Genomic DNA, 16,591 nt, shown 5'->3' on the forward strand with positions numbered 1-16,591 from the left:
TTTTTTCTAATGTATATTTCACTGTGCTATAAGATGTTAGTTAAAATATATTAATCCCTTGGAAGAAGCACAACAAGGGATACCAGTAGCCATTGCAACAGCCACGGAGTCTTACAAAAGTTATCACAAAACCAGGTTCAGGCATCAGCATCTTTTCCCTTGCTGAAAGAAGGTACCAGCTTTGTCTGGGACAGCTTTCTTCAGAGTAGCTGGTATGAAGCTATTTTTTGGGTTGGTGCTGAAAACATTGTTGTTAATATAAAGATGTTTTTGTTGCTGCTGAGCAGAGCTTGCAGCCCCTCAAGGCCTTTTCTGCCTCTCACCCCAGCCCATCAGCAGGGAAGCTGGGAGTGCACAGCAAGCTGGGAGGGGACACAGCCAGGACAGCCAACCCCAAGTGACCCTGGCAACACTCCATGCCATATGACATCATGCTCAGTATATAAAGTGGGGGAAGAGGGGCATGTTTGGAGTGATGGCATTTGTCTTCCCAAATAATTTTTAGGCATGATGGACCCTTGCTTCTCTGGGAATGGCTGAGCTCCTCCCTGTCCGTGGGAACCAGCAAATGAATTAGCTGGCTTTGCTTGCATGTGCAGATTTTGTTTAATCTCTTAAACTATCTTCACCACAACCCATGTGTTTTCTCACTTTTACCCTTTCAATTCTCTTCCACATCTCAGCAGAGGGGAGTGATTTAATGGGGCACAGCTAACAGCTGGGACAGAGAGATACTGTCCAAAGACTGGGGTTTTTTTCTTTTTTTGGGGTTTTTTTTATCCTCACAGAAGTATTCCACACTGTTAGGTAGCTGTGATTCCAGTCTTTATTCCAAGACTTTATAGACAGTTTGCAGCACCCCTATGCTTGCTGGATGCCTTGGGTAAAACACAGACTTGTAACTTGAGAAAAATGGATTCACATGATTATCTGTCACAGCCTTTCATCTGATAGTGAGAAAATGTCTCAGACCTTTAGTATTTCAGCTGCCACGTTTTAAAGCACTGTGGGGGAATACTTCCCTACTCCAGCAGTGTGACACAAGGGCAGAGACATTAAAAGCTCTGAGGTGGACAGATATCTCCATGAATGCATGCTATGAACACATAAAAGATAACAAGATAGAGCTATAACCTTTTAGACAATCAAATGTCAGCATAATTGATATACAGCAAGTAGAAAAAAAATACTAAATAAACAATGTGAAAATCCACAGTGACAAATACAGGTATAAGTCTGGGAAATGCAAGGAAATCTGATTATGCTAGAAAAAGAGAAATATTCAGCACTGAACTACAGAGGTCATCTCAGAGCAGTGAAAACATTACTTTATCCTTGCTTTATTTTTAATTATGTCTAACTGGCCAGGGCTATTGGGTACTTAAGAGAGTTTTAATGTTTTCCACTGCAGTTTAGGTAGAGGTAGCAAACCCCATGGATTTCATCTCTAATCTCTTCCTTTACCTATCTGTTTAAAGACTTCATCAGCTAAATCATTCATTCTCCATGCTCTTTATAGTATTTCAATCTATTAGACATTATTTCAGCCTATTAGATATTATTTTAACAGAAAGGTTTGCTAGTTCTTCGAAAGAGAGAAAAAAAAGAAGAAACCGAAGCACAGACCCCACTGTAGAAAAAAATCCTTTTGTAATTACAGTGACATAACAGAGGATCTATTCTAAAGAAAAAAAAACTAAATGCATTGAACTTCATGTTTTCAGCTTGCCATGGTGATGTCTCTGGTTTGAATGCAAATAAAGTACAATATTCATTATACACTGTTTTCAGTTCTACATGGAACTTTACTTCTCAGTAGTGACTCCCTGGAAAACCTCTTCCTTTTCTGTGGAATGGGAGAGGGAGAGCCACTTTGAATGTCTACTTTTTAAATGTGAATACAATTCATTGTAAGAGAATAACAGTTCTAGGAAAGGATGAAAATAGCTGAATTCTGGACCAGTCAAACCTGTCATGAGACTAATAAGTGTGGATTTAAATTAAAAGTATCAGTCACTGAACAGGTTCTGCATTAAATTTCCTGGGAACCAAAGCTGCACTTAATTATATGATGCAAATTATAATCTTTCATCTTCTAATAATCAGCATTTTAATCACTTTAAAAAACAGTATTAGCTAAGTGTCTTTAAAAGGATTTTTTTTTAAATTGAAAACTTAAAAAACAGTCTAAAAATTAGTGAAAATCCATCTCAGTCTGAAGGAAAACAAAACTCCATGCAGAACTGTTCAAGTAAATTCTGTACTGGAGTCTTGTCCAGAGTGTCTTTAATCATACTTTCTGAAAATATATCCAATTAATTTTCAGGAATCAGTGTCTCTAAGAATCAAATAGATTTCATGTTCAAATAAGGGAAAAGAGTATATTGTGGTTTTTAAAATGCCGGACTTTTAAAAAGCCTCTTGGAGTCTGGCCATTTCTCTTTTGCTCTTTAGAACTGTTTTCTGACAGCAGGGAACTTCTGAGAAAGTAATGTCCTACACAAAACTTAGAGAAATCAGAGACTAAAGAGCTCTTATATGGGGATCACTTCCTTTTTATGTCTTGACTAGTTCTCTGATCAGCAGGGGGTTGTGGTTTTTTTTTTTTTTCCATTGTGCTTTCCTAGGGCTGGCAGATTTACTGTCTGAGTACTCTTTAATCTTCAAAGACTATTTTACACTTTTTAAAGAAGAGCCATCCTTTACATAATTTCCTTTAGATTAATTATTTGTACCCTCAATACTTCACACCTAAATAAGTCCCAGTGAAGAGAGCAGATGAAAGTAGTCAAACTTCACCCAGACAATTACAGGAAAAAATACTCTATCCTAAATAATAAGAGAAGTTTAAAATCAAGGGCCAAAAAATGACAGAAAATGCAGAGAAATTTACTGTAGACTATCTTCTTTCATCAACTTCCATACAGTCAAGACAGATGCACTCTGTATAGTATTATACTGCAAGTGATTCTTGAACATATTTATTCAAGGCTTAGCTGAATCTCCAGGACTTAAGAATTTGAAATCCATAGAGCTTTCTTGCAAGGTATCAAAATACATCTAAAAGGAGAGGGCAAAAGCCCAGGGTCATCAAATCTTAGATCAATTTTCTGGACTGATTATCAGGTAAAAAACAAGATCATTTTTTTAAAACATGTATTTAATACTCCACCAAAAAGCTAATGGATAAGCATTCAGGAAGAATTAATTTTTGATCACTGGAATAGTTAAGCTTTTGTTTGATCAAGTTCTGTACGTGTTAGCCATTAGACTCAAAATTTGGATTAGTGCAATGACACCGACCAGCCAGCTATTTAAAACTTCTATTCCCTTCACATTCTCATCCCTACCCTAAAGCAGGCTAGATTCAGTTACAAAAGTAAACTGCTGAGCTTGTCCTTTTAAGTATAAATTAAAGTATATTTGAATCCACAGCATACTAAAATCTAGTCTTTTAACACAACAGCAGCAAAAGCACTCTATTAAACAGCATACCTCCCTGTGAATCAAATCCCTTTCAGCATATGTTGTTCAAAGTCCAAAGGGCAATCTTCTACTTACATCCCTACTGATTTTTCACAGCATTTCCCAGACGTGAGCGAAATCCTCCAATAAAATAACAGTCAGCCAAGTTTACAAAGGTCATTTGTATAGAGGCAGCATCAGTAGTAAAAGGACAGACTATAAAAAGAATCCCAAACTCTACTCTTCCTTGGCATCCAAATTATCACTAATCTTTTATGAGAATTTTTAGGAGAAAAAAGTTGCAATAATGTGCTCTTGTTCCTGGTATTTCTGAACATAGAAATATTTCAGAAAACACTGACAAGACTTGAGGAAGGACTACTGAAAAGGTGACCAGAATAAAGGACATTTTTAAGAAGAAGAGTTTTGACAAACATTTTTATTGAACAAACATATTAATGAGAAAGCATTCCTCAACCAAAATATTAAGTATGAATTCTGGAATGAAAAGAATGCTAACATATTGAATACTCATCATGGAAAATGCCAAGGAGAATTTATGCTGCTATTCACGGTATGGAAAGCATTTCAAGAAAATGCCCCAATGCAGAAACAAGTACATCATAAAATACCAGTACTTCATTAGCATCAATTTATCTGGCATAACAAAAATTAAATCATGAATGAACCAAAGCTAATTCAGGGCTGATTCTCCAGCACCATTAGAGTCTTAATTCATGTTATGGAGTTTTACCAGCATCCCAAGCATGTTTCTGCAAGGTTTACTAGTGCTCTTTTAAGTTTTCTAATTAAGTTTGTATTTTTTCTTTGTCCTTATCCTCTTGGTCACACATTTTGCACTTCAAATTCTGTGCTGCATTATAGTTTTAGCAACTTTATATCTCCATTTACTTCATCAGACACAATCTTTCACAGAAATGTTTATTATAGTTAATTATATCTACCAACTAGCTATACAAGTGTTCTGCTTCTCCCTTGCTTTTTCTACTCTTTAATTTGGGAGTTTATAGGGATCTTAAAGCAATATTCTCTTCCTTCATCCATGAAAGTGTTCAAAGATAACATGTAAATATGGTGCCTGGGGAGACGGTTCAGTGGTGGGTTTGGCCATGCTAGGTTAATTGTTGAACTCAATGATAATGCAGGTCATTTCCAATCTTAGTGATTCTCTCATTCATTGGTTTTTCATGAAGATGAGGATTAACAAAAAATGTTTTGTTTCTTGATAGTTCCTGAGGCACAGTGACCACTAATGTTTTAGACACTTTTAGTTGATGACTAGCTATATTTCTGTTTTTAAAAACCTATCTGGTTTTCTTTCAGCTGAAGAAAAACTACTTACATACCTAATTTTTAATCAACAGCCTCAAGAATAAAATGAATAAGCATTGAGGAACTAGTTTGTTAAAATTTCACCTTAACATTTGTTCTGTTTAGATGTAGGCAGAGCTTTCCATAATGGCCACTTTGGGGGTTGCTGTCATCTCCTCAATCTTGCATCATTTGTGTTTTCTGAATCTCTTTGATTTTTCTGATTGAAAATGTAATGGTAGTGTGCTTATGATACAGCCACTTGAAACTAATGGATGATGACCTTCTCTTTTCCTTCCCAAGTGTAAGAGCATAATAAACATGCAGTTCTCAAATAAAAAGCTGTTCTGTCCTCCCTATTTAAGGCACATGTGAAGTTTAATTCCTGGAATTCTATGAAATCTGGGGAAATTACTATTCTGTCATCATTATCTTTCATTGCTTATCCCTGAGATACCTCTCTTGTTTGTTTGGATTTAACTTTTTCATTGGGTAGGTGTATATTTGGATTACTCCTGACATTTTAGTAATTACTTTTCACTGACACAGATTTTCTTACTAAGATGGAAATATAACTGTGGTCACACACCTCCTGGTTGATCTGGCTTGTAAGTACTAAAATATAAATCACCTGCATCACACTATTTTCTACCAGAGTGAAACAAATAAATCCTGAAATTTTTTATACTGAGAACAGCATGGATAATGAAAGATGTTTCATACAAGTAACATTTCCAGCTTTAGGTGGATTTACTTCAGTCCTGTTCAGTTTGCCTTCTAGCTCACATTCAGCAAAGATTTTAGTAAATAGAGTGACAGAATATGCTAAAATTTAATAATTTGGTTGCTGGAATTGGTGATAGGTGCAGGAAATTGTTTTTTCAAGCCCATTTGTGCCAGAAATAGAAGTCTAAGGGGCCGGTCTTCTCTGAAATATAGTAGATATAATAGCTAACTGTTTAGTTACTTACATTAAAATAAAATTATCAGAAATCTATGTGAGTAATAGAGATAATTTATCCATTAAATACATTGAAATACAGAAATGAATATATAGGTATGAACAACAAAGGGACAGAGACAAGACAGGGGTGTTTAATGCATTAATTTCCTCTATTTTCAACATGGATGATGGGCCAAGAGGGTCTCAGTGCTCTGAGCTGGAGGACCATGACTGTGAGAATGATTAGCTCCCAGTTGATCCTGAACTTTTGTGGGATCTGCTGCTCCAGCTGGATCCCTACAAATCTTTGGGGCCTGATGAGATTAATCCAGATTCCTCCAAGAGATAGCTGATGACACCTCAGAGCCTCTCTGGATGATTTTTGAGTGGTCTTGGGAATCCATAGAGGTTGACTTCCAGTTGACTGGAAGCTAGCCAATATAGTCCCAGTTTTCAAAATGGCAAGGAGGACCCTGGAAATGTCTGTCAGTCTCACTTTGGTGTCTGTTAAAATAATGGAAAATATTATTCTGGGAGATATTGAAAAATGCTTGGAGAACAACACAGTCATCAGTCACAGCCATCATGGCTTCATGAAGGGAAAATCCTGCTTATCAAACCTGATTTCCTTCTACAACAGGGTAATCCATCTCATTGATCTAGAAATGCAAGGAAATTCGGACTTGAGCAAAGATTTTGATACTGTCTCCCACAGCAACCTTCTGGACAAAGCATCAAGTTCACAGCTAGATGATTGTGTTATGTGATGGGTGAGCAACACCCTCATGGGTTGGGCACAAGGGATTATAGTGAATGGGGTGACATCAGGCTGGTGTCCTGTCCCTACTGGGGTTCCAAAAGGCTCCATCCTCACCTCTGTGCTCCTCAATATCTTCATTTATGACTTGGATGAAGGAGACAATGGAATACTAATTTTGGCAAGGACACCAAACTGGGAGGAGCCATCAACTCAAGGGCAGAGAGGTCCTGCAGAGAGACTTTGACAAATTAGAGAGATGGGGAATCACCAGCCATATGAAATTTAACAAGGACAAATGCCAGATCCTGCACTTGGCATGGGGCAACCCTGGGATGGGGTCGTGTGCACAGACTGGAGAAGGAGAGGCTGGAGAGCAGCCCCATGGAAAGGGACATGGGGGTCCTGGTCAATGGCAAGTTGAACATGAGTCAGCAGTAATCTGGCATCCAGGAGGGCCAAGCATGTCCTGGGGGGCATCAGGCACAGCATTGCCAGCTGGGCAAGGGAGGAGATTGTCCTGCTCTGCTCTGCACTGGGGAGGCCTCACCTTGAACCTTATGTGCAGTTTTGGGCACCACAATATATAAGAGACATTGAGTTATTAAAGAAAATCCAAAAAAGTGATAGAAGGATGGGGAAGCATCTGGAGCGCCTTCTAAAGAGGAGCTGAGGTCACTTGGTTTGTTCAGCCTAGAAAAGAGGAACCTGAGGGGAGACCTCATTTTGATTTTCAGCATCCTCACAAGGGGAAGTAGAGGAATAGGCACTGATCTCTTCTCTCTGGTGATCTGTGACAGGACTAAGTGAAATGGCACACAGCTGAGACAGGGGAAGTTCAGGCTGGATATCAGAAAAAGGTTTTTCACCCACAGGGTGGTTGAACACTGGAACAGGCTCCCCAGGGAAGTGGTCACAGCACCAGCCTGTCTGAGTTCAGGAAGCATTTGTACAATGCTCTCAGGCTCAGGGTGTGAATCTTGGAGTGTCTTGTGCAGGGCCAGAAATTGAACTCAATGATCCTGATGAGCTCATTCCAACTCAGCACATTCTATGGTTCTATGATTCTAAAAACAACAGAAAAAATTTTCCCATTCATTTTTATCCATGACAAACTACTGAATCAAGGAAGAAAGTGAAGAATATTATTATGTGTGCTTGAACAAACTTGAACAAACAAGTCATCTTTCCAACGGCACAGCTTGAAACAGAAGCAGAATCTTGATTCACAGCCTCCTGTGACAGCCACCAGACAGAGTTACTACTAAAATGTTCAAGGTCATTTACTTAATTGTACTTATAATATTATTGGGCATTAGCTCAAAATGATTATGCAGAAAATTATTGCTTACGTTCCCAAATTATCATTTGCTCTGAAAACTTTTGTAGAGCGGAGAAGTAATGTCTGTGTGCCTCCTTCTGTAAATAAATGTCTACATCTCAGTTGCAACACAGCAAGTACAATTAAGCAGAAGCACTGAATGTTTTCTCTCAGAATGGAAAAGTACTTCCTAAGAAAACCTTTTACAGAGAGCAGATTCAGGTAGGAGTCTGACTTCACAGACTTCAAAATTTTGTGTCTTGCAGGCTGACAAGAATGCAAAATGACCATTCTATTTAATTTCATTGTCCTTTTTGTTAAATGTTTTTACACATAATTTTTCCCCTAACCATTATAAAGAAAGCAGAAGTAAAACATGAGGAAAAACTTGTTTACTGTGCAGATGAATGAGCAGTAGAACAAGTTGCTCAGAGGGGTTGCAGAGTCTCCCTTACTGGAGATATTAAAAAATCATCTGGATGCAATCCTGCGCCATGAGTTCTAGGATGACCCTTCTTGGGCAGGGAAGTTGGATCAGATGATCCACTGTGGTCCCTTCCAACCTCACCCATTATGGGATTCTGTGAAAATATATTTTTTTACAATTTCTGTGCTGAGCTTGAGTACACACATTTTCTTATTATAAATAAAACCTTTATCTGGAAGATAAATCAAATTATGTCAATAAGGTGTATTAATGCCAGAACTCACTTATTAAAAATGTTAAGCTTAAGAATCCTTTTATTATAACTGTTTCATCTGAAAATTGGTTCTCTTAACAAGATTTAGCAAAACAGTTGTCTGAAATGTTTTCTCCCCAAAAATCCTGGCCAAATCATTCACCATATGGAGACTTACTGTCTTTAAAATTCAGAAAGGTAACTCAGAGGCTTCACAATTTCCCATGGCATGATTACAGTCATTAGATAGTATCCTGGTATGTACATATGGGAGATGATCTGCTGCACATTTTCATGTGCTACTTTAAACATTTTTTAAGAAAGGAAGCTAATAAATTTCAATTTAAAACAGAAACATTCCAAACCTGAATTGGTAGAGTCAGGGCTACTTGTCATATAAGACATTAAGTAGATCTCACCAGGTGTGCTGAGCAATTGAACATATCTAGTCTTTAAAAAGACATAGATTAGCTCAACCGTACTCTCTGGGCCCTAATGGTTTGGCAGACTGATGATGCTGCAAGAAGCACAGACAAAAGGTAATTGCCTCTTTCTCTTTTTTTTTTTTTTTTTTTCACATGTATAGTAGCAATTACATGTTAAGTAATGTACTACTAATAATCTATTCTTTTCTCACAGACTTAATGTGACCAGGTACAAGCTTGGAAGGGACCTTTAAAAACCCTTTAGTCCCCTGCCATTGGCATGGATATTTTTCTCTAGATTTGGTTTTTCAAAGTCCTATCCAACATGGCCTTGAACACTTCCAAGGATGGGACATATAAAAATTTTCTGATCTGTTCCAGTGTCTAGCCAGCCTCATTGTAAATATTTTCTTCCTTATGTTCAATCTAACCCTGCCTTCTTTCAGTTTGGGCCTATTGTTCCCTTTTCTGTCACTACAGGCACTGGAGAAAAGACCTCCTCTGTCTATCTTATAAGTCCTCGTTATATATTGAAAGGCTACAATAATGTTTGCCCAGAGCTTTCCCTTCTCCAGACTGAACAATTCAAACTCTCTCAGCCTGCCTCCTGAGGACAGATGCTCTACCCCACTGACTGTTTTCATGGTCCTCCTCTGGACTTGCTCTAACAGGTTTATGTCTTTCTTTTACTGTGGGCCACAGAGCTCCTCTGTTGATTCAACTAAATAAAGGATGAAATTTTTATCATGGTCTTCTTATTCAAACAGTCTGTGATAACTGGCACATTCAGGTGTCTTATAAACTCCAAACAAGACAGTTGGATCTTAGATTGGTTCTATCCAAATCAATGAGATGATGCAGAGAGGCAAACTCACAAAGCCAGATGGGCTCCACAGTTGGGGTGAGCTCTAAGAAAGATGTGTGTGAAAATTAGTTAGAACAGTGTTGCACAACCACATTATTCAGAAACTCATGTGAACGCACTCACTTTATAAAGCTGGTGTTCTTCCCCATTCACAATTCACTTATCATAGTAGCAGGCCATTTAAATACAATTTTTTGTTTAGCTCAGTTATCCAATTTATGTCCATGCTTCGTTTTATGCCACAGAAGAGTCTTGGGATGGAACATTTAACCCTTTTTGTTTAAGAGATGCTTGAATTTTGCATTTTTATTTTCAAGTCTCTTGTACTGGTCAAAGTACCAGAAAAGAAAGGAAACTCTAGTTCAAATGACTGCCAGTTTTGTAACTTGAAGGAAAACTAAATATTTAAGGCTTTCAACATACTCTTCAATGTTGATAGTGAATTTTTCGGAGCATATTAAATTGTGTGCATGCATAAAGGCATCGCATATGAGGATACAAATTTTCTGCATACAGGAGATCACAGAGACAGAAACACAGACACAAATGTTAATGTATTTTTCCCAGCATCACAGTAATGTAATATGGATGGTAGCACAGGGGTAAAAGCAAAATTTTTCTATATTCTGAGTGACTACTGGTGTATGAGGGAACATTTAAAAGAGAGACTTTGCAGAAGAGGGTACAGATTCAGTGGAGTTAACAGAGACAAGGGGTAAAGACTTTAAAATGAAAGAGAAAACTGAGAATAGGTTTAGATTAGATATTAGGAAATCCACGCCACTGTGAGGCTGGTGAGACACTAGAAAAAGTTTTCCAGAGAAGTTGTGGATTCCCCATTCTCAGAAGGGGCTCAAGAGCAGGTTGGAGTTGAGTTTAAAACAATCTGGCCTACTGAAAGGTGCCCCTGCCAGTCTGGAACAAGGTGATCTTTAAGCTTGCTTCCAATGCAAACCATTCTATCATTTTAAGATCCCCTTGTTTTCATCTGACATGAAAATATGGTTGTGTATGGGCAAATTTTTCAACTCCTGTCTCTCAAATGTATACAAGCTTTCCATGAATTAATAGACAATTTTGACAGTAATTAAAAAATCTTATGAAAATCTAACAAAAGGTATTCTGAATGATGATTTTCAGAGTTACTGTTATTTTCTCTTTTTAGAAGTACAAACGGCAAAAACCCCAAAAATCAAGAGTATGAAAAGAGAATTTAATTATTACTGCATTGTGCCAGAGAGTACAGACATACTGTCTGTGTATGAGGGGTAGCTGAATAAGGAAAGAAATGGACTAAAAATATTAATTGAGGTCCAAATCCTTATTTTCATACTGGAGCCCTCAGTCCATTATTTCTTACCATAACATCATACTTCAGGTTGGATTATAAATTCTAGGAGGCATGTACATAGCAGATAAGCACTCTAGCAATAGAAGTTAATAACAATAATGAGTAACTATAATGAATCACGCCTCTGTTGGGGAGGTCCAGTGTATCTAGGAAAGTTACAGCTAACATTTAGACTAGCTCTAAATTCCCCTAATACTGAAGACATTGTAATTCCTTAAGCTGACTCCACTTGAAAGTTCATATTGTCATGCACTTAATGACCATATTGACTTTTAAATTTTGGAGACTGTTACCAGTTGATTATTGCAGGTGTCCCAAAAGTGCAGTAAGTAAATGTCAAAATGCTACAGAAGAAAATTAAACTCAAATAAGATTTCTATTTGCTTTAAGAATGATGCAGTTTGGAGTGTTTTTCTGTTTGGTTTTTTTTTTTTTTCCCACATGCACATCAAAGTAAGTAAATGAAATGAAATACTCACTCCTGTTATGTAACGAGGTCTATACTGGATGGTTCCAAATAAGCCAAGAATGACTATAATAATGTGTATAAAATTTGCGAGGATGGGTGCCCACTGATAACCAAGGAAGTCAAATATCTGCCTCTCGAGCACAGAAACCTATGATTAAAAAGCAAAAGCATAAATAGATTAGAACAAACCAGAAATCATATATAGAGGTGTTTCCCCTTCCCATATCCAAGACAATTACTCTGAGTTAAAAAAAAACACTTGTCAGCAGTAAAATAGGATGACTTTGAAATGCTTCAACTTCTAGTTTCAATGAAAGCTGCACTTCTCACTGGTTACTGAGTTATATTCTACCAAGATACAAAACTGTTCACCTAGAACGGTATGTTTGCAGGAGGAGAAACACAAATCACTCTTACATACAACAGCAAATGTTTTAGGGTATCAGTGTTTTTATCAGTGTTTTATTATAATGTTTTAGGGTATCAGTGCTGAATACCTGTGATAGGTTTATGACTTCTTCTCATCTACACTGTTTCCATTTACAACACCATCCTTTAGCCTGGTCCTGTCTCTTCCACAATTTCACTGCATTTTGATTTTTATCTCTTCTCTCTACCCTAGCTATTCTGTCACTGGGCTTTTACCTGTAACCAAATACATGCAACTTTTTCACCAGGTTCTACTGATAATGACTCTAGTTTACATTCTTCCACTGTCAGAAACATCAGCTGAAATATAAACTTCTCCAAGACTCTAGATAAATAATATAAAATATTATTAAAAATAAATTGGGGAACAATCCCAGTCTGATGTTTAATATCATTCCAAACAGACAGATCAGATATTAGAAAAAAATGCCTCCCTAACAGTACCAGTAGAAATAATTTCACAATTCCAATAGCAGATGTCCCTTAAATGGTATTCTAACATTATGTAAAAATACAGCACTGTAGCCCAACCCATAGGTAGAATGACATGTTTTGACAAAAATAATATTTATGTTAATATTAGAAGGCAATGTAATGGTGAAGTAAATTTAGACAGAAAGATCAGGAAGTTTCTTTGACAGCATTCCAACAATTTCACTAACTTGAATGGTGAATTGATGAATTTCACAAAATTGGGAATAATGAAAATAAAATTTAAAAATTAAATTATTATTATTAATAATTAAAATAACAGCAATGTAGACACCACACACTCAAAAAAAAAAAAAAAAAAAGAAGAAGAAAGAGCAAGAGAAAGAGAAGAGAAAGAGAGAAAGGAAGAGAAAGAAAAAAAGAACAGGTGGTTGTTTCTTGATTACATTTCATTAAATAACAAATAACTTTTTACTGAGTTTATATTATGCTGTGTATGAACTGAAGTAGGTTTATGTGCCAACCACTCTGTTCATTTAAAAAATAACACCTTTTAGATCAAGTACTAAATGAGTAATTAACTACTGCTTTTGTATGCTACAGCTATGGGAGAATTTTTCAATTTTTATGCCACAGTCCACTATCACATAAACACTTTCTTTTTGAAATTAAATAAGAAAACTTTTCATTAAAAGACAGCCTACATTCACATCAGCATTGCAAATGTAAAAAGGCTGTTAATTACATGCTATGTACTGACATTTGTTGAACTTTGAGATGGAGATGCCAAAATAATCCTGGGAAAGTTTGCCAGCCATGTAATTTCAAATTTGAGTGTTCAGATTTCAGGTCAAACACTGAATTTCTCTTTTCAACAAAGACTTCTTTCACACAATTCATCCTTCTTATAATCAGTCTTAGTATTGTGACTACCATTTTATTTTACATATTTATTGAAAGAAATTATGTTCCTACATGATCCAAAATGTTTCTGAACTATTTGTGCTATCCTACAACTCTCCCTAGCAGAGGAAAGTCACAGAAGAGTTCCCAGAATTCCAAGACATGTCTAATGGTGACAATGGAATTGGGAAGAAGCAAAAGGAAGATCAAGCTGTATTAGGAACTTCATGAAAACTCAGATTGCCTGTGCTTTTAAGTTTATCATTAAGAAATATTTCCTTGATTACAGACAGTAATTTATATTAAAAAATGCCAACATGTGGCATGAAGCAGTATTACATAGGTCAGTGTGAAGTCTGTTAGGTGCATCAGCAAAATACCTGTTACATCTAAGTGCTGTTAAACAGGTAACAAAGGGAAAATTATCCCTCTGAGGACAGAGCTCTTATTTTCATCAGATAAACAAAGAGTAAATGAGAGGAGCAAAGCAGTAGCAAAAAGAGTGTAGACTGTACACTAGACTGTTTTTAGTTTAGTAACAGTAGAGATTCAGCGAGCAAAAAACAATGCATGGGAAGATGCAAATCATTCAAACAGCAGGAGATCATCCAGTTAAGTATGCCAATTACAGAGGAAAATTGCAGCATGCTAGTTAATTGTATAAAAAGTAGAAAACCTCATATTCCTGACATGACTTCTAGTCAAAAATGAAACTGTGCTACCATGCATCAACACGTTTTGTTTGCTTGTCTTGGTGAAAGATGCAGTTCCACCAAAACTTCCTTGCGGGACTGCATTGGATGAATGGCTATTCTGTGAGAATCTTTCCTTTTCATAAATCAGTGTACTCTTTGTTTTTTCCCATTGCTAGTAATTCCTTCAGTACCAAGCAACCACTCAGATTTTGTGGTCATGTTGAAGTTGAGTTGAGTAAATACCAGACAGCAGGGCACACAAGGCAGGGGGTAAATACAGAAGAAAAGGACAAGTCTGCACCACTTCTGTCCATGTATATCTACCTCTCATTTGCCATGGGCAGAATTGCTATTAAATTTTCTCACGTCACTTCAAGGAATCAGCTGTGTGCAGGAGCCGCTGGATATGTGAAATGGCAGCACTCTGTCAGGTATGTACAGATGAAATGCTGTGGAAATGCAAGTCTTCCTTAGAAGATCACACTAACATGGCAAGGTGCATTGTGGATTTATGAAATGGAAATTATAGGACAGAACTAGATCTTTATTACTAACTCCTGAAGAGATGAAGGTGAAGAGACACTAAAACTTATCCACAAACAAATGAAAATATAATACAGACTTTCTACATGAGTTACTTTCTAAAAAAATCTCACTGTGTTTCCAAAAGGAGAAAAGTAGAAAGTAGGACAAAGTAGTAACAAAGACTATTAAAAATAGTATTATGTAGCTTCCTCCTCTTCCACAGATGTCAGAATCATAAGGGATTTCCTTACATAGCAAGAGAAAATATAGATGTGATTTTGAAAGCATTTTATCCCTTTGCTGCAAAATTTTTGGTTAAACAACTGCACTTCTTCAAATCATACCTACTAGCTTCAATGTTTAATGATGTTTCAAGGATATTATGGAGATAAAGGAAAGAACTAACAAAGAAATATTCATCTTTAAAGTCAAGGAATTTTCTTTCTTCCTCCTCAGGGATTGGTACTGGCACTTTTAACATTTCTGTTATTGACATGGGCACTGGGGTTTCATGCACCTTTAGTGAATTTGCTGATGCCACCAAGCTGTGTGGTGCAGGTGACACACTGGAGGGAAGGGATGTCATCCAGAGGGACCTGGACAGGCTTCAGAGGTCTATTTGTGTGAACCTCATAAATTTCAACAAGGCCAAGTACAAGGTCCTCCATCTGGATTCGGGCAATTCCAAGCCCAAATCCAGGCTGTGCAGAGAGTGCATTGCGAGCAGCCCTGGGTAGACAGACTTGGGGTTGTTTGTGGACAAGAAGCAAAACACAAACTGGCAAAGTGCACTTGCAGCCCAGAAAGCCAACCCCATCCTAGGCTGCATCAAAAAACAGTATGGCCTGCAGGGTGAAGGAAGGGATTCTGTTCTCCTACTCTGCTCTGGTGAGACTCCAGCTGAAGTGCTGCATCCAGCTCTGGGGTCCTCAATACAAGAAATGTGTAAACTGGTAGGAACAAGTCCACTGAGTTCACTGACTAAGTTGGTCACGGGGCTGGACACCTCTGCTGTGAAGACAGGCTGAGAGAGCTGGGACTCTTCAGCCTGGAGAAGAGAAGGCTTCAGGGAGGCCTTAGAGCAGCCTCCCACTTGCAAAGAGGGGCTTGCAAGAAACCTGGAGAGGGATTTTTTTAACGAGGGCACGTAATGACATGACAAGGGGAAATGGCATTAAGCTGAAAGACGGTAGATTTAGATTAGATATTAGGAACTCTAAGAAACCCTTTCTTGTGAGAGTGGCAAGGTATTGGAACAAGTTGCCCAGAGCAGCTGTGGACTCCTCAGTCTCTGGAGGTGTTCAAGACTGGGTTGGATGGGGCTTTGAGAAATGTGGTCTAGTGAAAATTGTCCCTATCCATGACAGGGGTGCTGGAACTAGATAATCTTTAAGGTCCTTTCCAACCTAAACCATCCTGTGATTCTATGATTCAGAGAAAGAGTTTAAATTGAGAAAAGCAAAAAGGAGAAAAGGTTGCTTTGGATGAAAAAGTATAATGTGGTTGAAAAAGAAAAATATGTTTTAATTCAATTCCACGCTAATAATGCAGTGAACTCAGAATGTAGGATTATGGACAATCGGGTTCTAATGTTAGAAAATAATCACTCACCACATTGTCTTCTTAGGCAGATTTGATGTATTCACTGATAAAATTACAGAAGACCTTATTTAAAGGGGACTATTTTACTAACACATTATTTTTTTCCAGACTCTGGCAAACTGTTGTAAAAATAAACAGAAAATAAAATGAACCCATATAGTGCCAAATTGGTATAGCTCAAAAACTATTTCCATGTTCTTCACAGAGGCTGGTTGTTGTTAATAGATGAACAGTGTTACTGACCTTGAGGGATCTATGAGCTGAATTTCCAGAGGAAAATGAAAAACATCTGGAGATGATTCTTAAATTATATGATTGGACTAGAATTTCAGAAAGGAGCCACAAAGAAGAAACCAGTCAAAAGATGATTTATAACACAAACTCCAAAATAGAAAAT

General features: G+C 37.3%; 1 protein-coding gene across 2 annotated transcripts in view; it reads right to left on the bottom strand.

Annotated features, from left to right (window-relative positions):
* The window catches only part of NKAIN2 (sodium/potassium transporting ATPase interacting 2), a 525,174-nt gene that overhangs the window by 282,743 nt on the left and 225,840 nt on the right, over positions 1-16,591 (bottom strand). For both annotated transcript variants that reach the window (XM_059469307.1, XM_059469306.1), the window contains exon 2: positions 11,619-11,756. In XM_059469307.1, the coding sequence (XP_059325290.1) occupies positions 11,619-11,756 (138 nt within the window). The remainder of the gene's footprint in view (positions 1-11,618; positions 11,757-16,591) is intronic.

The sequence above is a fragment of the Ammospiza nelsoni genome, chromosome 3 (assembly GCF_027579445.1).
Source record: "Ammospiza nelsoni isolate bAmmNel1 chromosome 3, bAmmNel1.pri, whole genome shotgun sequence".
Classification (NCBI taxonomy): Eukaryota; Metazoa; Chordata; class Aves; order Passeriformes; family Passerellidae; genus Ammospiza; species Ammospiza nelsoni.